General features: G+C 44.5%; 1 protein-coding gene across 2 annotated transcripts in view; it reads left to right on the top strand.

Annotated features, from left to right (window-relative positions):
• Positions 1-9451, top strand: part of RNF125 (ring finger protein 125) — a 45080-nt gene extending 35629 nt beyond the window's left edge. Inside the window, exons 5-6 of one of the 2 annotated variants that reach the window (XM_078687362.1) lie at positions 3940-4044; positions 8738-9451. In XM_078687362.1, coding sequence (XP_078543488.1) covers positions 3940-4044; positions 8738-8842 — 210 coding nt within the window. In that variant the 3' untranslated portion in view covers positions 8843-9451. The remainder of the gene's footprint in view (positions 1-3939; positions 4045-8737) is intronic. The other variant, XM_078687363.1, reaches the window with a different exon arrangement.
• Positions 9452-22723: the final 13272 nt, after the last annotated feature.

Raw genomic sequence — 22723 nt, 5'->3', positions numbered from 1 at the left:
TATATTAGCATTTTCAAAAGTTTTAGCTTAGTTGCATCTGCCCCGCACCTCACAGCCAGATTTTATATTGGTTAGCTTTACAGAAAGGACATATAGTGTGAGCGTCTTCAGCTGTCGTAGATGTGGGTTTGGAAAAATGTGTAGGTACTTTAGACGTGCAAAAGGAGTTGTTATTCCTCTCTTTCTCTCGGTTTAGGGTTTTTTAGACTCAGATTCTCTGTGCAGTACTTGGTTTAAGTCCAGCCTCCTGGAAGTAGTTTTCCAATGTAGAAGGAACCCTGCAGAGTAATTGTTACAACAAATACATGACCTTGGACAAATTGGTTGTGAGAGAAACAAGACACCAAAAAAGTAACACCCTTGAGTGTTGATCCCAGCGTGCTGTTGATTTCCACTTCAAAATCTCTTATTTTCTTGAAAGGAGCCCCCGCGAAAGGCCATAGAGTCCTTGATGATCTACGGCCGGTTTCATTGAGGACACACCAATAATATATATTTGAGACTAACATACCCAACAGCATGACATCGCGGTGTGTGCTTGTGAGCTGGCATAAATGGAAATATTTTTTTGAGGGTCTCCTAGACACATCTCTACTTTTTATATTATCCGATAGAGACAGACACTTTTGTTTTAGTTGCTATGACTTTGAAATGGCCGAACCAGGGAACTGTACCCAGGGATATATATTGCTCGACCTCAGGATGATTTCCCATTTGTAGAGACTCCCTATTAGTGTGAAACAGGATGTAGGTTTGAAAATAGGGGCAGCTTATGTACCCAGAATCTGACAGCCCTGGAAGCCATGCTAGCAGCAATACTGGGCTATGTAAATCTCTTATAACATAACACAGATTAACGTAACATAATATAGACTCTCTGCATTGCACTCTGCCTTTTCTGTCACTGATGGAGAGCCCCAGAGGCGGCGCTCAGGGCTTCTTGTATTACAATTAGTCACATGCATCACTCAGTCTAGCCATACCAACCTACTGAAGCATTGAAGGAAGCAGCTATGATGCATCTCATGCAAATAGTCTCTGCCCAGTCTCCCTCTTATGTAAAGAGGAGGAGCAGCTATGAAATGTGGTTTGTTGTGTTTTTTGCATCCGTGCAGCAGATAATACTTCCATCAATGGCTTTGTCATACTCCTTATACAAAAAATAAGATCTGCTAACATATTTAGCATTTGACAAGAGATTCACTGCCATTGCAGACAAATGATACATTCATTACTATGACGGAATCGTAGTTTTTTAAATTTCCATATGCAGTCTGTTCTGATAAAGGGTCTTTTATGAAGAACGTCGGGGCTGTACATTCACTCGATTCAGCCTCTTGCCTCAACATGACTCACTTTTCCGCCCCCTCGTGCCCTTAACCATATTTGGAATTGTTTGATAGACCCATATAGATTGAAAAAGTTCTGAAATGTAAAAAGTTCTAAAAAGGGGCCTGTGTGATACTTCTGAAGGTCTAAATAAGACCCCTGTGGCATGGTCATGCTGCTACAACACGGAAGCGACAGTACCCGTTGCTGGTGGTGGATGTGTCAGGTAGAAAACATATTCTAAGCATGTCTGGAGAATGCAGAATGACTGGTCCCAGAAACAACTGCTAGAAAGGATTCAGAGACAGTGGTCGGCTGGCAGTTTTCTTTTAGGCTGTACTTAATATAGTGACAGTGAAGATGGTGTGACTGGAATACCCTGGCACATGAGGGCTTTGACGCTGATACATTCCCACCTTTCTTTCCCTCTGAGAGAATTAGGCCTCCAGGGTATGCTTGGTGGAGTGGGCCTTTCCCTTCCTGTACCAGTGTGGTGTAGTAGTAGAACAGCTCACTAATGTAGTTTTGCCTGGCTTCAGGGCTGTAGGTGAAGTGTATTTTTACGATTACATGGATGTTTTTTCTTTCTGCTTGAAAAAGAGATCAGTTTTGCTGGAACCTAAAAGTTAAAGTTCTAAATAAAGCCTGGTTCTACATTTTGGGGTCAAAAGACCTGTTCAGAGGGTGTTGGGTCTCAGCGGTAAATGCACCGGGTGTTAGGCCTTAGTAGTAAGTGCAGAGCTGCTTGATGTTGTAAAGTGTGGTGCATTGGTAGAACATGTATGGCTATGTCAAGCACTTTTGGGGCACTTCGTGTTTGGAGAGAAGTTCATGATTTGGAGCACAAGTAGGAAAGGGAAACATTTCCACAGCTCGCTGTTGCTGACTTTAATACCTGCCGCGGCTTTGCATCGGGGAGTTAGCTGAGCTTGAGGAGCTGGGCAGTGGAGAATGGAAAGTGAGATAAACTCGAGTGATTTTCAGTACTCAGAGCTCAACATAACCCTGGGGCTGAGAATCGCAGTAATGCTGGGGGAGGGGGGAGGAAGGGGGGGGGGGTCAATTTCTGTGTAAATAAATTAAAATTAGAGATTACTTTTGCAACAGGTAAAAGAGTCAATTAAGTAGTGTAAGAATGAATACACACAACATACTAATGTGAAACAGCTGGTCCAAAAATGAGAGTAAAAAAATAACTCATGATGTAAATAAATTAGTTTGAACATGTTGATTCCAGAAATTAATGGGCCAGCATACCCATGCAAGAAGTTAATGGGACTGGTCCAGAAAGGCATTTTATTCGTGCATAGACAGAGAGTGATCGTGAAAAATCTGAGGGTGACATACTAAAACACGCACAGCCAGGTGTGGTGAGTCGTTTGAGGAGTCACAGTCTGTGCAAATACTGAAGGTGTAGTGGTATGAAGCGGAAGTAGGACAGGCAAAGAGAGAGGATGTGAAAAGGTAGAGGAAGGAAGAACAAATGGAGAGGAATCGGAGAAAGGGAGAGAGAAAAATTGAGAAGAGAAAGAAAATACAGGATAGGCAGATCAGGGAAACCTGAGTGGAGGAAGGGTCTATATAAAGGAGAAAACACTGGAGGCCACAGCTGCCTATACGCTGTAGAATTGTACCTTTATTTGTTCGTAAGATGCATCATCTAGAATGCTGTGTCCATAAATTATAAAATTGCCATTAGTACATGTAAGCTGTAGCATAGAATCACCTCCCTGCCAGGGTGCTTGAACACGGTAGCAGTGGAAATTCCTTCACTTCACTCCCCCACAAATCCTGATTAGGCTGCAAACATTAGTTTGCTCCTGAACTGGGATTATAAGTGGTATATAGCTGATATGATAATAGCACAGATTCAGCCGCAGTCCATGCAGGTAACAGCGGTGGGGCTGCGTTGGGGGGGATTTCGAGGGACGATGCCAAGGGGAAATTCATTTTTTATTTAATTTTCCCTCCGCATCGTCCCTCGAAAACCCACCCCCACGCGGCCCCACCGCTGTTAGCCGCACGGACCACAGCTGTACAGATTTCTTGTGTGTACAACCAAGACATCTTCCAAATTTACACACCTCAGAATGGGAAAAACATTCAGTAATATAACATTTTCCCCTATTCCAAAATCTGAAACTCAGAATCTTTCATAATAGTTCATCTTATAAATCTGCACCACATGTAAGTCTAGAACACTTTGCACACCCCTCCAGTATCATTGGTAGACGCCTAGCAAATGGAGCACTAGGGCAGTTGTCTATACAATAGTTGGACCATCTGTGTCTGAAATTTGTAGCTGTCCTGGGAGATCCCCTGTGTGCTGCAAAATGACTGGATCTTTACACGCTTGGAAAATATTTTGTGCTGAACTCTGTTTCATAGAAATATTTAGTTTGACAGGAGTTTTTGAAGGGTCGCAAATAAATAAAACAGCATTGCTGAGGTGCACTGTAAGCACCCCAAATTGATTCTTGTTGCCCCACTGACCCGTTTCATTAGTGTAACTTCTGTGTATATAGTTAAATTATATAGAAAAGTGTACAGGATTGTCCCATATCTTCATTGAGAACGCTGTACCTACTTTAATCTTAACATTGTTTTCAGGTCTGTCCAATTTGCCAATTAATACCGGGTGGAGATCCAAGCTACATGAGCACCTTGGCCAAGCACCTGCACGACAGACATTCACTTTATTATGAGGATTACATAGTGAGTGTGCATCCTGACCATTTGTGTATGGCTGTATTAACCTATACATTCATTTCAGGAATGAAAGGTCAAATATGGCCACAACTGTTTTGTAGTTCTGTGTCTGTTTAGTTTTTTTTAAATGTTCAGCACCAGGTGAACTTTCCTTAGATCACAGTGCCATGGCTCTGGCTGGGATTCAGTCTCCTACAAAGGGAGAGATGGTTATCATTAGTATATATGTGGTGCTAAAACTAAAACGACTCTAAACATAAAGTTGTTGATGACATAAGGAGGTGCCGCTATGGAGCTTAGTGTTTTAGCTATATGTACCAGTAAGTGAAGCTGAAAATGTCTACCAAGAGTGGCATTTGGACGAAGACTGGTGGTCGACTGCTGCAAAAGTTGCAGAAACATCAAGTGACATGATTATATTGCTCTTGGGATCCTGTAGTAAGATTGCTGACACAAATGTTTTGTCCTAAGAGAGAAGGGAGGATAGATCCCCCCTAAAAGGGTGGACAGGAGTATTGTTATTTTTTAATGGTGTATGATCTGTGTATATGTTGAGGGGGGGTTGTATGGCATTACAACGCGGGCTTTTACCACTCGTGCCATTACAAGGCTGTTTTTACAACGCAAGTCGTTACAACGACTTGCGCTGTAAGCACTGGATAGTGGAATAGTTTAATTTTCTATTCCAACTCCAGCCCACGTTACAATAGGGAAGGTGTTGGAATAGAAAATTAAACTATTCCCTATCCAACAGCTCCCTCCAGCGCAAGTCGCTGTAACAGCTTGCGTTGTAATAGCAGCGTTGTAATGGTAGCGCGTGGTAATACCGGCGTTGTAAAGGCTGTTCCCCGTTGAGGGGTTCAGGGTAAGCAGTGTTTCTTCTGAAGTTAGAAAATACAGCAGATGTCACAGGATAAGGTGGCCAGAGAGCTGAAGTGTTCCAGTGCAGTCTTGGGGGTTGACTGTGGAGGAAAAATGTGATTTCAGAGACAGCTGCAAGACAGAAATTCAGTTTTGTGGGGGTCAGTAGAAGTATCCTGGCCAATAATATCAATGTACATTTTTTATATCTTAGTAAGGGCTTTGGTTGTAATCAAGAGTTCTGTGATGGCCTAGGTGAGTCTGATATAGAGGGATTTTAAAATGGCAGAGTCATCATGGGTTGATAGTGTTGGCATGTTACATTTAACGAATTACATTTAATGAATGGATTCATCCATGGAAGAAGGGATTTCTCGATGGTTACTCAGCAATTGACACAACTATGCACATTGGTAGATAAGGGGTTGCAACACTTGAATTCAGGTGTAAAAAAATGGGCATCTCCGATACACTTCCACGTTTGCCTGAAAAAGAACAAGAGTATAGATGGAGAATCCCCTAGACTAAGAAATGTTGACAGCAGTTTCAAGTAGGTGTCCAGTGTCCAGATATTGGTGGAAGGGCTTAAAGGGGAAACTGTTTGGAGGTGCCAAATGGAAGAGTACAGTGAACAAACAATCAGTAGCAGTGAAGTGTGAGAGTGACGTGTTTTATGACTTGAAGACCAGGTATGAGTATATTTCTTCTTGGGTGGGAAAAGATGAATATCTAGGGTGTCTGATTGATAAGTTCAGAGCTGTTGATGTGTGTGACACAGAATGATAATGACATCTGGAAGAAATTAGAGGTTGAGTATCAAAAGACAAAGACAATAATAAGGAGAAATTCATGGCTGAAAGAGTTGATGGCTTTTCAAGTAAGATGAAATTCCTTATCCTAGAAGATGAAGGGGTCAAAACTGATAATTATTTTGAAGAGTTTTTCGAGAGGACATAGGAGAATTGGATATTAAATGGTAATAATATTGAGCATTAGTGAATTCAATTGCATTCGTACAACCCTTTAAATGCTATTTCTTAGAGCACTTGACATATTTTTTTTAGCCATTTACGTAAAAAACCGAGTACAATATATGGGGAGATCCGCTTATGGTGGCAGAATTGATTCTGTAGACAGACACCTAATCTACAGGTTCAGTTTTACAAGGAAGTTAAGTTTTCTGTCTTTGTCAAAGGTGTTGTTTAAAAGGTTAAGAGTAAAGAATGGAGATGTGACCGGTACTAAGCAAGATGAATTTTCGAAATTGCAAGTAGTGTTACATAGGAGAGGAATGGTGCAGGATGGGGGAGCAATGTCTACAATAAGGATGTAGTTGTGTTCAACGGTGGTGGCTAACTCCTTAGTAGATTATTACTTTACTTCTATGAGTTACCTGGCTGTCCGTTTACTAGGTTTTCCCTGGGCATACATTTTTGCAATGTTGTCTACCATATTCTAATACAGGAGCAGATTGGCTTCCATCAGTTAATCTTTGTTACAAATGCAGAAACAGCAGAAAGCAGTTGCTCCCTTCTTTTGCTGTAGGGGAGGTGCATTGCTGGAGTTCTTTGTACTTGTGAACATAGTTTAAAAAGATTACAATAAAACCAATCTATACCTTATAGGGGAAGCCATGACTGAATGGTTATGCAGAAAATGTGAGAGAACAGAACTGCAATTATCTTATGCAGCTGATAGTCGACTGGTTTTAGGAAGCAACGTATTTTCTGTTTTTCATCATCCGTGAGACAATTTTATATGTTTAATAAGGTTTACCTATGATTTTGTGTCACTGGCTTATTGGTGTATTGGTAGCAGTGGTGGCGGTTAATTTTAACAGGGAGGAAGGCAGGGGGCCACCCACGTACAGATACACACTTAATTCCATGCATTCACACACGCAAACACACACACCCATTCACAACAATCACTCACAAATATATCTACATAGACGCATGCACCAAACATCAAAAACATAACTTACCTTCACTGCAACTTGGTAGGGAAGCATCAGAGGTCCCAGGAGAGTTGAGACTGTTGCCTTTCTCATTAGCTGACTTTTGGTCAGCCAATGAGGTGAGGCAGCAGTCCCTCACTCGTCACAGATTGGAATGGTGTTAGTGAGACTGCTGACCCCACTCTATGATGAGGTTTCACCAACTGACACTTGGCCCTCAGCACTTCAAGACTTAAAACTGAAGCGCCCAGATACCGGGCAATCAGTGATGCTCCCCCTTGTCTTGAGATGGAGGGCTTCGAGACACTTTTGCCAGGCTGAGGAGGTCCTGGCCACAGGACTGTGGTATCCTCAGCCTAGCAAAGTTCAGCTCAAGAAGCCAGTAGTCATCCCATTTATCACATGTCTAACTCCTGGCGGCCTGAACTGAAGAAGAAGAGTGTCTTTCAGGCTGACCTTTGTTTAGGCTGACAAACATTCTCCTTGTCGTGGAAAAGGTGGGGGATGCAGCCCTCAGTCCATACCTACGAGCCACTGCTGATTGCTAAGTTGTGCTGGCTTATCAAATCCCCAAGAAGCTCAGCTTTAGCAAGTTGAGCTCAAAAGAGGATTCAGGGTTCAAGAACTAGCTGAGCAAGCAGTATATTCTTGAACTAGCTGAATAGAGATCATATCAATAAATTAAGATCTGATCTGTTGCTCCCTTTTGATAGGAAGACGCTTGAGAGCTCCTTCTGGGCAAGGGCATAAGATCCGAAAGCACCAGTAACTTGCTTCTGTTGGTTAGCACTTATATGGGCACAATCTGCCACTCTGCAACCCACTTCAGTACTCTGCGTTATGTCTTTCCAAAAACAAAAGGCCTGATTCACAAAGCTAACTTTGAATTAAGTTGACTTTTGCGGTATTCACAAATTGCAGTAACTAACCTTTTTAGTAGTAACCTACACTTTTGTAGTAAGCCCAGCACTACACTTGGCCAACCAGTGATACGGCAACAACCTACCAGAGGAAATAATGGAGGTAGGCACTTACTACAAATGTGTAAGTTACTACGAACGTGTAATTTGTGAATACCAAAAAGTAGTAAACTTACTCAAAAGTGGAAGTTGCTACAAATGTTCAGTTTGTTAATAACAACTTGTAGTGAAGTTTTGTAGTAATACTGTGGTTCTACAAAGTTCAATTTGTGAATCAATCAATCATTTTTAGACAGTCATATTAGATTTGTTGGAGGTGTGTTGTCAGTAGGGTGAGAAAACAAGATTTAAAGAGATGCAAGAGTGTAAATGGGGTGGGCGAATACTTCCCCCATCTCAATGTTGTCCCTTTTAGTTGGTCGTGTGTTCGGTCAGAATGGGGCTCTCTTCACCAACGAATGGAGGAACATTGCTGACATATTGCAAATGTGTATTTGGTGGAAGCCCAGTAGATGTCAGAAACAGTGTTAATAATAAATATGATAATCATATTAAGATCTCACTAATGTGATCTGTATTTTTATTTTTGAAATGGATTCAAAGTAAAACAACGTTTAGTGACTCCAGCATGACTTCCACCCCTTCCTCAGGTGCTTTTTCAGTACAAAGGAGTAGAAACATTACTGAAATATTTTCTCAGATATTATTTGAGAGTAGTTTAGTGCCTTGAAATCTAGTGCTTTGAAACCACAGATGTTCCTCATCTATGTAACTGACTATGTGAGGAGGCAGTAAACGCCATGAACCAGACTGCCTTTGTCACCCCTTTTACCCCCAGGGCTAACAGCTCAGCATGTTGTACTATTTACCTGCATGTGTTTCATATCTAGAACAGAAAGTTATGAGCATTTATCAATGTCTTTGTTTTTGTAACCATGCTTCTCTTTTCTGTTTACTTCAGGATATTAGTATAGTGGAGGAAGCACTGATTGAAAGGGTTCTTGATCTTTCGGTGCTACAATACGCAAGACATACAAACAGACCCTACGCTGGCCAAACCGAGTGAAGGTGACATGCCGGGGTGACACCAGTACTCAAACAGAGTGAAGGCGACATGCTGGGGTGACACCGGTGCTCTGGACATTTAGAAGCATGCAAGCTTTTCCTGAAACAGGAACAAGAGCTTAGATCCTTTTTAATGAACCTAGCGTGCTCCCTGAGGTGCAGCCTAAACACCTGCATCCCGTTCCTTCTGATACTAGTGCAATACAAATGTGTAGGAGGGCAGCCCAAGCACTGTCTGCCCAATACATCATGACCTTACCCAGGAGGAAAGGATTCAAGCACCACTTTGTTTTTTACAATTACTTTTGTAACAGACTATATGTATTTCAGTAACACGTGCATGTTTCATAGACTAGAAGAAACACTGAATAAATAAAAGTAGACGTTAGGAAATAGAGGAGTGATTTCACTTCAAAAATCTACTTGTTGCTGCTGAACCTCTTGCTTTGTTTTTTTAATTGAAATAACCCTATGTACAGTTGCATTTTTTAAATTTGTTTTAAAACTATGATGGAAGTGTTTTTCATACTAAAGAGCGTCGAGATAAAATCAGTGTACCTAAAATGTCTGATTTAACCAGCAGTCTTCTTATTAAATATTTTACTGTGAACCTGCAGATCTCTTCAATCACATTTGTTAGTAAGAGAATAATAACCACCTGCCATTTTACTAAATGACTTCTCAGATAAGGTGTTTAGTATGTGCATTGTAAAGTTTTTCTGCATACCTTTGTTCATTTTTATCTGTAAAATATTGTAAACGTTCCAAATGGAATAAGGTGTGCAGTGAATAAAAAAGACAGTCACCATGCTTTTTATATTTCGGAGTAGCTCTGTCATCAATTCCTTTCCTGTCACAATCAAACCCATATTTGTACTGAGCCCTTTTCGCTTAAATCCCACTTGAGTGTGTAAGGTAAATGGCCGAAACGTGTTGCACATGCATGGGACTGTGTCTCTGCACAGAATATAAATGCCATTTTCTATACATTCCTTATCTTCTTTAGGCATGATACCCTCTGAATCTCAGAGTGTATGCTGATAATGCCATCCCAATCTTACAAGACCCCTAGACACCATGGGCCTTATGTATGAACACATTTCCCCATAGACACAGAATGGGTAAAACCCTTTGATGCATCTGGCCTCATATCTTCCCACATAATCACAGAGGCCTGTAGCCAGGGCGATCATCTCTTGAAGCATTATTTTCCAATCTAGCAGGTCCTCAGTGAGTTTCTCATAATTTCTTACAATTTTTATCAGACCCTTCTCTCATGTTGCCCGTTTTACCATATCTTTAACCCCTGCAGTCAATTCCAGTTTCTCCAAACTTAGCAACTGCCTGTTTGGCGCTTAATTAATACTGCTTCCAGTGCTACAAATCTAGCCTCATTTTGTCTATTTTCGTCTCGGGGGGCCAATAATAGTAGGGGTTGTTTTTGACTTTGTCCTCCCACCTACCCTCCCCATCTGACCTAATCAGTTGCAGCCTTCCCAACACTGTTGATCAAAAACACCATTTGGGAGCAGTTCCATGTCACATATAGGAAACTGCTCCGAAGTTCCTGACATTTAGGACTGTTGGAAGATCATCATGCTATAATTTTACTCAATTTCAGTGGGGTGAAATAAGTATTATGTATGTAATTTAATTGTACCACTTTGAATCACGCTGCTGGATATCTTCTTGACCTGGCTACATACTCTATCCAAACGTTTGTGGGTTGTACGTTCCACATGTTGCAACCCACCTGCCATGTGGCCCCCTTTGTCTTGTTTTAGTGCCTATTATATACTTATTAGAAATCCACCCCCACCCACTCACCAAGCCTGGCATCACCACCATTGTCTGTGTCTGCTATGGAGTTTCAGGAACAGAAGTCCTGATTTCCCTGGCGGCCCATAGCATAATGCATATGTTGTCTGGTTCCAATCCCAAAGCTCTCCGCCTCAATTAATGCTATAAACATATTGTTCGGGTACCAGTATGCAATGTTACATAGCCTCCCTGTTTCCATTTACCAACCTACATCCCTCAAGCAATTCTGCAAAAAATTGGTTATAGACCATATATGCCTTTCAGGAGAAAATAGGGTGCATTGTACGTCCACTTTAACCGTTCTCTTCCCACACTTGGGTCACCTGTCTAATAACATATGGAAGACCTTCTGGCAAGTTTTTTCCCATCATCTGGAGCTCAAGAAATTATGTATTTTGGTACACCACGCAGGAGCATTTCTCCCAACTAGCCTCATCGTCTAACAATGTTACTACATGCACCTACTGGGTTGCCATGTAGGAGAACTCTAGGCTTTTAAGATCCAAACCACAGTTTTGCAGCGTGAATCTTTCTGGATTCACTATGCTGTGCATTATTCCGCGGTCTTGTGGTTGGGTCCGGATTCGTAGTCTTTTCTTTGTTTTTTTTTTTTTTTCTCAGCCCAGGTGGGCGTCGGCGTCACACCCCCATGGGTGTATTTCCGGTGACGTCGGCATGCTTCCTGCGGAAGCTCCCACTCTTGGGCGCCATCTGCAGATTCTTTTTTTCCGCGGTCGGGTCTGGATCGTTCCCGTTTGGGCTCCAGACATTTTTGGAGAAAGAAGAAAGAAAATACAGGAAAGACGAGGAGAAGTCATCTGAAGACTCCAGGGGACTTCATCGACGAGAAACCAGCAAGGATAAGGCGTTTTCCATCGAGATCTTCGACGACCGTCGACGAACACGCGACCAGAGAGGCCCTGGACGCTCGAGGATGGACAACACGCCGTTCAAGTTCTGCCGTAACTGCCACCACAAGTACGCGCAGAAGGACCAGCACCCGGTATGCAACCTTTGCCTACCGGTGGACCACGAAAGCGGAGACTGCAACGCCTGTTCCGCCTTCACCCCGAAGACCCTTCGTGTGAGAGAGAGGCAGAGGGTAGCGCACGCCGCCCTGCAGGGGAAGGCCCCGACTCCGTCACTCTACGAGCTGGGGATGTCCTCCGAGGAAGAAGACAACGCTGCCGCCGAAGACGACAGCTACACGGTCGTAGAGACCGATTACACGAAGACTTCTGACAAGGTAGGAGACTCTTCGGCCCCCAAGAACCCGAGAGACTCTGAGTCTAGAAAGATCGAGGGCAAGACCCCGAAAGCGCCGACGCCAAAAAAGGCGGCGTCCGCGACTACTCCCAGGCCCAGCGGATCCTCCGAGAAGGAGTCCCCGGCGCCGAGAGCTGCTGATCAGCACAAAACGTCGAAAATCATCCCCGAAAAGGATTGATCGACGCCGAGGGAGAAAGACCCAAAACCGACGACGACCAGAGAACCGAAATCCGGTTCGACGTCGAAAACTTCGACTCCGAGAGGCACGGCGACGAGCCTTCCGCCGAAGAGAGCGGCCGACCCATCCGACGCGGAACACGCGGCCGAGATGGAAAAGAAGAGAAGGCGCCTCGAGGCAGAAATGGAGAACATCATGCAGCGGAAGAAAGATTTCGACGCAAAGATGAAAGCCTTCACGATCCCTCACAAGACCAAGCCACCGGTGATGGAGCCGGTCGAGGAGGAAGAGGAGATCGCCGAAGTCACCGAGGAACAAGACCAGGACGTCGAGGTGATCGACGACCAGGAGGAGTTCGAGAACCCCTACGATAGTTATAACTATGGGGAGGAGGAGGAGGGCAGGACAGACACAGAGTCGGCACCCTCGGACCTTCAGGAGGTAGATTACATCGATGTCGACACCGACAGCCCGGAGGAGGTGGTCGACACCTACCCCTCGAGGCCCTCGCCGCCGGACGACATCGGGGCCTACAACTCGGTGATACAATCTGCCGCAGCAGCTTTCAAGCTCAAGCTCGACGAAGAGAAGCAGAAAGCAGACTTCCTTCTAGAAACATTGCTCCCAACACAAACGAGGAGCCAGTTCCTTCCAATGCTCGAGAGCGTCTTGGCTCAGGGGAAGGAAGCTTTCAGGGAGCCCGCAACATGCAAGGCAGTAACTCCCAGAACTGAGAAGAAGTACAAGCATGCCACAAAGGACCCGGCCTACATTCAGGGCACGGTCTCCGCAGACTCCATTATCACGGCCACAGCAAGGAGGAGGGCTAACGTACCCACTACCTCGGGGCCACCACCGGATAAGGAGAGCAAAAGGATGGATCTGGTGGGCAGAAGGATCGAACGGAATGCCGCGACCCACTGGCGCATGGCTAATTCCAACGCCCTGATAAACAGGCACATGTACCAAATCATGGAGGGGCTAGGGCAGTTGGTGAAGGACTTGCCCCAGGATGCCAGGCAGAAAGCCGAAAAGCTGGTTGAAGAGGGAAAGAATGCGGCAAATTCTTGCCTTAAGACGGCCCTGGATGGGGCAGACACCGCCAGCAGGCTCATGATGATGGGCGTCACGGAAAGGAGGCACGCCTGGCTCAGAATATCCGGTTTCAAACCGGAAGTGCAACACAGTATCCTGAACACACCGTTCAACGGCAGCACGCTTTTCGGACCAACAGTGGATGAACAGCTCAGCCAACTGAAGAAGGATAACGAAACAGCAAGATCCATGGGAGCATTGCAGTTCAGAGGGAACAAGAGGGGCACCCCGTCACGGAGGCCCGGCGGGAGAGGCGGAAACCAGCCAGGTACATCACACCAGGCTTTCCAGCAAACGCACCAGGCAGACTCGCAGAGTCAGCAGGGTCATCAGAAGCAGCCCTGGCAGTACCAACAAAGAGGCCAGTCCTTTCGAGGGAGAAATGGACGGGGACAAAATAGAAGAGGGGGCCAGCAGCCCACCTCCAAGTGACTTCAAAAAACTCCGTGTGCCCGCCCGCAAAAAAGACCCCAGGGGGCAGCACGTACAGATGGGTCAAGACAAACTAGACACCTACGACCACAGGACACCAGTGGGAGGAAGATTAAGATTCCACCTCCAAGAGTGGAGAGAAATCACATCAGACAAATGGATCCTCAACATTATCCAATTCGGATACTGCATAGAGTTGAAGGCGAGGCCAACAAGCAGAAAACCAAAAAGAAAGCCACTAGCAAGCAAGCAACTGCAGTGCCTTCAGGAAGAAGCAAAAGAACTCCTGCAGAAGCAGGCCATAGAACGGGTACCCTTCAAGGAAAGAAACACAGGAGTATACTCAACGTACTTCCTGGTACCAAAAGTAGACGAGACAATGAGACCCATTCTCGATTTACGGTTCGTGAACAAATTCATAAGAACGCAAAAATTCAAAATGACCTCCCTGCAAGAGGTGCTCCCACAGTTGCAGATCGGGGACTTCATGGTCACTATAGACCTCAAAGACGCATACCTGCACATCCCAATGAACAGAAAGCACAAGCACATGCTCAGGTTCACCGTCGGAGAAAGCCACTACCAGTTCACGACACTGGCCTTCGGTCTAAAATCGGCACCAAGAGTTTTCACAAAGTGCCTCGCAGCAGTCGCAGCGCACCTAAGAAGGCAGGGAATACACGTATACCCTTACCTGGACGACTGGCTGGTGAAAGCAAACTCATACCAGAAATGCAAGCTGCACGCACATACAGGGACCAGCACGCTCATAAACCTGGGTTTCTCCATCCATTGGAAGAAATCATCAATGGAGCCGGAACAAGTGAAGATCTTCCTGGGAGCACAGATCAACACCTTACAGGGCAAGGTGTTCCCCAGCGAGAAGAGGGCGAGGGCGCTGGTGAAGGAAACTCGCCTCTACCGGAAGGGACAAGCTCGGACAGTGAGGACTGCGAGCAAGATCATGGGGATGATGGCATCATGCATCCACCTGGTACCCAATGTACGTCTCCACATGAGACCCATTCAAGAATGGCTACAGGAGCAATGGTCACAAGCTACAGGCAGTTGGGAGGATCTAGTGGTTGTAACGCACGCAGTGCAGAAGGAGATGACATGGTGGACCATGGAGAACATAGCAAAGGGAAAGCCTCTAACGCCCCCAACGCCAACAGTGACCATCACCACAGACGCATCCCTGAAGGGATGGGGCGCTCACATGGAGGAGCTCAAGGTGAGGGGACTGTGGACACCGACGGATGCCACAAAGCACATCAATTACTTAGAATTGAAGACGATCTTCCTTGCACTGAAAGCCTTCCAAACAAGACTGTACAAGCACAAGGTGCTGATACAAACAGACAACACCACTGCGATGTTCTACATCAACAAGCAGGGGGGCACCCAGTCGGCCCCGCTTTCAACGCTAGCGCAGGAGATATGGAGATGGGCCATCCCTCTCAAGATAGACCTACTGGCCATACACCTGCCAGGGAAGGACAACATACAAGCAGATTGGCTCAGCAGGCAGACATCGGCATCCCACGAGTGGGAGCTCAATGCTCAGGAGACAAGGCGCCTATTCGACAGATGGGGAACTCCATCGGTGGACCTGTTTGCCACACGCCAGAATGCAAAATGCCGAAACTTCGCATCCAGGCAGCCCGAGGAAGGGTCACTAGGGAATGCCCTATGGATAGACTGGTCAAGGACATTTGCCTACGCCTTTCCCCCGATACCACTGATGCACAGAGTACTGAGCAAGTGCAGAGCGAGCAACATGACACTGATACTGGTCGCACCACAGTGGGCGAGGCAGACATGGTACTCGCAGATCATGGAGATGACACAGTGTGCACACCACAGATTCAGCAGGCGAAAAGACTTACTCTCCATGCAGAACGGGGAGGTGCTACACCCAGAGCCAGAGAGCATGAGCCTAGTAGCGTGGCTCCTGAGGACATAGAGTTCGCACATTTAAGATTGCCAGAAAGTACACTGAAGGTCCTGCGGGAGGCAAGAAGGCCTAGCACTCGGAAGTGCTATGTGGCTAAATGGAAGAGGTTCACAATATGGTGTAGACAAGAAAGACTTCACAATAAAATGAAGAAGGATTCCACAGTGCTAAAGTACCTGACGCACTTGCTAGAGAAGAACCTTAGCTCATCCTCCCTGAGGGTTCACTTAGCAGCGATAGTCGCCTACACAAGGGGTGAAACTTGCAGGAGTTTCTTCACGTCACAGGTGGTGAAGAGATTCCTAGAAGGGGCGAAAAGGATCGCACCGCCCAAGCAGGTGCCGCCACCGGCATGGAACTTGAACATAGTCCTAACGGAACTCATGAAAGAGCCCTTTGAACCGCTCCACAAGGCGTCCTTAAATATGCTAACTATGAAAACTGCTTTCCTGGTTGCAATAACGTCCCTACGCAGAGTAAGCGAGCTTCAAGCGCTGACGCTACAAGAACCCTACATACAAATACACAATGACAGGGTTGTGATGAGGACTGACCCAAACTTCATGCCGAAGGTGGTATCTAAATTTCACATGAACCAGTCTATACAGATACCGAGTTTTTTCCAAAAACCAACAACTGCGGCAGAGCGAGCTCTGCACACCCTGGACGCCAGAAGGGCAGTCATGCACTACATCGAAAGGACGAAGGGACACAGGAAGACAAAACAGTTCTTTGTGTCATTCGCCAACAGTTACATGGGAAAAGCGGTAACCAAAAAGACCATTGCACGATGGATCGCACAGACAATCCAACTCTGCCACAAGCGGGCAGGACAAGAGCTAGCAGAGGGGACACGTGCCCACTCCACTAGGAAAAAGGGCGCTACAATAGCCTTCCTGGCTAACACACCCATACAAGACATATGCCTGGCGGCAACATGGGCTTCGGTGCACACGTTCACGAAGCACTACTGTGTGGACATACAGATGAACAAGGAAGCTCAAGTTGGACAGAAGGTGCTACAGCACATATTCAATACCCAACGCTCATCTTCCACCCAACCGCCACAGAAATGAGAAACCGCTACAAAATCTATGCACAGCATAGTGAATCCAGAAAGATTCACGCTGCAAAACGAATAGTTTTCTTACCTGTCGGTGTAGTTTTGCAGCTTGAAGATCTTTCTGGATTCACTAGCGAACCCACCCACCTCCGCCAGAAAGATGAGGCTGGAGAGAGAAGAGGTGGTTAACAAAAGAAAGGATATTAAAAAGTACAAAGCGGTAAAATACCAACTAATTAGAACATTGCCATTACTTCGGAAACGAAAGAAACACGGAAAAAAAGAACCCGAAGATGGCGCCCAAGAGTGGGAGCTTCCGCAGGAAGCATGCCGACGTCACCGGAAATACACCCAAGGGGGTGTGACGCCGACGCCCACCTGGGCTGAGAAAAAAAAAAAAAAAAACAAAGAAAAGACTACGAATCCGGACCCAACCACAAGACCGCGGAATAATGCACAGCATAGTGAATCCAGAAAGATCTTCAAGCTGCAAAACTACACCGACAGGTAAGAAAACTATTCGTTATCACCAGGCAATTTTAAGGTATCCAAACATATCCTGCTGCATTTCCCTGCCCAGACCAGAGAGCGATCAATTGATTCCATTCTTTGCATGCCCTTCAGAGAATAGTGACTATAGATCCCTGCAGCCCATTACAACAGTGGGGCAGGAACATCTTGGCGAGGTGGACAACCCATCACAGACAATGGTAGTGTGTTTAAAAACTCAGTACACTGTCTGAGCCCAAGGACGATGCTCCCCATATTGAACTTCCTTGTCATAAGTACCCAAGTGTCCATATAACAAAAAAATGGCAACATCCACCAGCAACCAACCACAAGGAGGGACACAATGTCTGAGTCCACCCAGTAAAGAAAACTTTGCCTGACCCCAAATAATGCAAAATCCAGACACAAATCGGTGCAGTCAAGAAAGATCTGCACTGGTTGCGGTGGATCCATCAACTATATATATGAGTGTGCCATCTGCATGCATGGACAGAGGTTCAGGTCTCCAATGTTTACATCCCAGTTACTAATAGCCATACGCACCCAACAGCCCAATAGCTCCATTGCCTTAACAATTAGTAAGAATGATAGAGTGCAACCCTGCTTTGTTCCTCTGTCCAGGTTTCAAGCTTCCAAGAATGCCCTCACCCCACTGTTTTAACCCTGGAAGTTGGTGCTATTCATAGCAACTTGACCCAAAGCAAATGCGTTTGGCCAATACCCATGCATTCCAGAACCTTCCATTTAAAAAAGATAAAGGGCTTTACCCTTAACGTCTGTGGTGATGCTGTCTAGATTCTGCATCAAAATAATCAGTGCCTCTCTTATGAGAGACAGTAAATGACACCTTTGATATGCTTCCATATATGCTAACAATACCTTCTGAGAGCAAACCAGCACTTGACTGTTGCAGGTCTTTTGGAAAGCTGTTACAGTCAAGGGGTTTCCCATTTGCTTATCCTTTACTGCGGCAAGATGGTCTGCTTTACTCATGGAGGTATCAAGTATGTCAATTAGGTTACCTGATATGTGTGACAAAGGAATACCATTTAGAAACCTTTCAATCTGATGTACATCAACCCTGCAGGGTTGCCTGTAGACTTTGGCCAGATGGGAGTAACAAGGCTATCCTATCTCCTTCTAGGTATATGATTGCTGACTGCGGTTTCTCTCTGTTCAGTAACTAGGGCAACATCTGACCAGTCTTATCTCCTCTCTACAGCCGCTATCTGTGTGTCATGCAGGCAAATATGTCCAGCTCGTCCCGTGTGTCGCCCAGATTGCTTCAGTGCCCCTATTGCCTGTGACCTTTCTGTATGGAGAGACGACTCATTTTCCGGTTTCGTCAATTACTCTTCTTGTTGCTTGACATAGTTTAAACTGTAATCTTGTAACACATATTCTCACCATACAGCTGCCTCTGAAAACAGCTTTAAAAGCCTCCCACACAATTTATCTGCTGAGTATACAAATGCAGTTTTGAGTGAAGTATGTAAATTTGAATCACATATACATAGTCATTCGAGGCAGACCCTGTCTGCAAGGGCGTACACTTTCCAGGGCGGGATTCTAGCTCAATGCTGAATACTTTCACACACTTCCACAAAAGGGTATGTTCTTCACTTCCTTGTATGTATATCATATTTATTGTTTCACCATATTATAACCCAATCTACTGTAGGTATTTTGTATGGCCAAGTAACAAGAATACATTTTTTCAGCGCAGTGTTGCATTCTCAACACATCTATCGGCCTTACTCTCATCATGACGTCTCTCATGGAACCACACCTGGTTTGATCATTTGGAGGGAATCTGTCAATTTGTACATCAAGAACCCTGTTGATATTAACAGCGCAGACTATTTCCGTATCGATAAATTGCACAATCAGCTTGAGTAGGTCAACAGCATTTTATCATCAACATTAGGAGTGTATACATTTACAATACACATATCATCCACCGGTTCTGCTTCTCCTGTTTCAACAAACCACAATGGGTACGAATTAGTCGAGGAAGACCTACAAAAGGAAAACAATGAAGAGGAGCGGATCTGGAAAGAATTCTACACAAATTCTCTGGATTTCGAGCAGGGACTGCTTTCTGTACCAGACTATGGTCCTGATTTAGAGTTTGGGGATGAGTTACTCCATCACAAATGTGAAGGATATCTCGTCTGCCTTATTAAAAGTGAATTATATCTAGGGCTCCCGGCTTAATGGTATTCATTTTTCGACATTTCCGTCTGCATTAATCCGTATTTATTTTTTCCTCTTTTGTCTGCATTTATCCATTTCTATTTTGTGTTTTCTGTATAACTGACGCTACAATGTGTATTTTTCCACATTTATTTAACTGATAAATGTATTATTGCATTTAAATGTCCAAAAGGTTTCAGCAGTATACCGTGCAACAGCATTATCTAAAAACACTTGCATTGTAAAATAGCATAAATAACTGTAGATCTGCACTTAATTTCGCTTAATTAGGAAATTTCTTGTCTTTTTTCATCTCCCCTACCTCTCAATCTATATACCTACGGACATGGCACTGATGATTGACAATAGAAATAAAATCATACAAGGAAGGCCTATTTTCTGTATTTTTCTGTATTTAAAAAATAAATACAGACAGGAAAATAAATAATTTTCTGTCTGTATGTATCTGTAAAAATCAGTAAAAACGGAAAACTGGGAGCCCTGATTATATCCGATGGCACTTGTAATAAGGCGGAAAGAATATCCGTCACGTCTGTGAAGGAGTACCCACCTGCCAAACTCTAAATCAGGCCCTCAATCTCATCCTGCCATGCTATTTTTAAAAAAAGGCTCTAAAACCTTTGGGATGAAGTTAAAGATGAAAAAAGGGACAGAGGAATCTTTTGGAACCATTAAGCCCAACTTAACGCGAGCGACTTTATTCCACCTGTCACACATCAAGGTTGGGAAGTTTTCAATTCCGTAAGTGATGACTAAGTCGGTGTCTTCCAAGTATAGACGTTATCATCATTTCCACAGGATCCTCTATGTGTATATAGCATTTCACGCATTAGAAGATTTGATAATTTGGGCAACTGTATGTAAGTGAACCATTCACCCAGATTTCACGACCACCACCTAAGACGGAAGGGAACAAATTGGAGGCTCTTTGATGCAACAACAGTGATGAACTACCAAATTGCTGAGCAGGCACAGACATAGGCAATGTGAAGATATTGAAGAGCTTCAGTAATTCCTTGAGGAGCGTAAGAAAAGAGACACAACTAATGTATATGAGGGAAAACTAATCTCAAACACTTGGCGCAGACATTTCTAGGCCCAGTTGCCACAGCCATTATACAGCTCAGCACAGGCTCAGTTATGCATCACTGTGCATGGTTTTATACTTCAGGATTCAAGCTAGAGGTGTGGATTCAAGTGTGCTCAGGATGACTTGTGACCATGCTCCCTGATGCACGAGCACACAGACTCCACCTTTTATTATTTTATTTCTGCCATCGGATTTGAGGCTGTGAAACTGAGCCCCTTAAGAAGAGCTGTGTTATCCACTGAAAACAATGCATGGAAGATTTCAGGAGTACTAGAGTTGGAATGCAGACTGGAGACTGGGAAGAAAGGAGTCCTTCTTCTGAAATGTGATATATTTACTCTTCAGGAGTTAAGGTAATTTAATGATTTTAAGGGGGCAATGTGTGGAAAACATGTGTTTTATATTTTTGTCCATATGCCATACAAAGTTGTCACATTCTAATAGACATTGGATCTGCCACATATGCCTTTCTCGAGACATTGATGAATAACAATGTTCGGTGTGTAATAAATCTAAATAAAAAATATTCACAAAATGTGTGATATAGGGTGATCTAGCTGATGGGGCATTTGAAGAAAATTAAAGTTATTCTGAATTGGTGGAAGAATATAGGGCCATATTATCAAGAAAGGGCGATACAATATCGCCGCTTTTATCGGCAGGAAACTGCGGCTAAAGCGGCGATAATGGGCTTGATAGTATGCCTTTGTGAATTCCCATAGAAGCCCAGGTTCTGGTGTTAACCTGGGCTTCTATGGGAATTCACAAGGGCATATAATCAAGCCCATTATTGCCGTTTTAGCGACAGTTTCCTGTCGATAAAAGCAGCGATAATGTATCGCCCTTTCTTGATAATATGGCCCATAGTCTTTTGGGGGATGTTCAGCAGAGAGAGAACGATCAACGACATTCTGTGGTGGATAGAAAGGTGTCTCATTCTGAACACCTGGCCTATGATAAAGGTCCCTCTAAGCCCACAATGTGGCAGACTGAGACCCAACCTTGAATATCACGCACTGACCATGCCTTAGGCAAGGCGGTAAAGGCACCTCATAACTGAGGATCGACTTCCAAAGGAGCATCAGCTCAAAGGTACCTGCAGTTTCAACTCAGAAGGCAAGATCGGCCTTGAAAACAACCCTCATCCGACGTCAGAGGAAGGCTGAACACGAAAACCAGAGTGCGCAGAGAGCAAGTCTTGAGACAGGCTTCGAGTTCATTCAGTATCGGAAAGATGTATGGAAACTACACCAGTCACAGAGCTGAGGAAAGGACACATGCACTTGCCAATCATTAGTGGGGAAAACCCTAGATTTTGCAACAGCTTATAGAAATAAAATAATATCTGTTGACGCTGACAAAGGCAATATTCTAGGTCATATTACATCCATGACACCAGAAACACAGGAAACGTGAAGGGACACACCACCTGACCCCTAACACAATAACACCTCCCTCAAAGAAGAAAATTATTACATCTGAAGATTCTACTTGAAAGGGGTTGTGATCCCAACAAGAACCAGAAAGAGCCAGCAAGCACACAAAATAGCACTCCAAGTGAAACCCCCTTACTTTTTGTCATTGCGGAATTTTCATAACTCTAAAGAGGAGAGTCCTAGACAATAATATGTCCATCAAACTGAGGGGATAGTGATAATGCCTGGGACACCCACATAGTGGATTGAGGGCCAGATGTTTGACCATTGGCATTAGCGACTCGCAAATTGCGATTCGCAAATGCCAATGTACAACAGTGCCATTGGAAATGGCTGGCCCACCCAGGTATGGTGCCTACTGGGCTCAGCAGACCTCCATGTCTGGGACTGCTTTTAAACAAAGCAGAGTAAAAAAAATGCAGTCAGTTTTCCTTAAAACAAGATGCATTTAAAAAAAAGAAAAATGAAAAGTTTTCGTTTTATTTTTTAAGAGCAGGTAGTGGTCCCAGGGACCACTGCCTGCCCCTAAAAAATATTTTCCCCTGCATTCACAAAGGGGAAGGGGTCCCATGGGGACCCCTTCCCTTTTGCGAGTGGTTTACCACACTCTTACATAAGGTAGCAAGTAGCTATTAGGAAGGGACGCTCTTGGAATGCTCCTTCCTAATAGCGAGTCGCAAATCCTATTTAGCGAGTCGCAAATAAATTGTGACTCGCTAAATAGGGTTTGTACATGGCCCATTGGTATTTTTGCATGCGCAAACTTGTCACCAACCTGTTTGCGCATGCAAAATGGGTCATACACCTGGCCCTG

Source organism: Lissotriton helveticus, chromosome 4_1 (genome assembly GCF_964261635.1).
Source record: "Lissotriton helveticus chromosome 4_1, aLisHel1.1, whole genome shotgun sequence".
Classification (NCBI taxonomy): Eukaryota; Metazoa; Chordata; class Amphibia; order Caudata; family Salamandridae; genus Lissotriton; species Lissotriton helveticus.
This window is presented reverse-complemented; position numbering and strand designations above follow the sequence as displayed.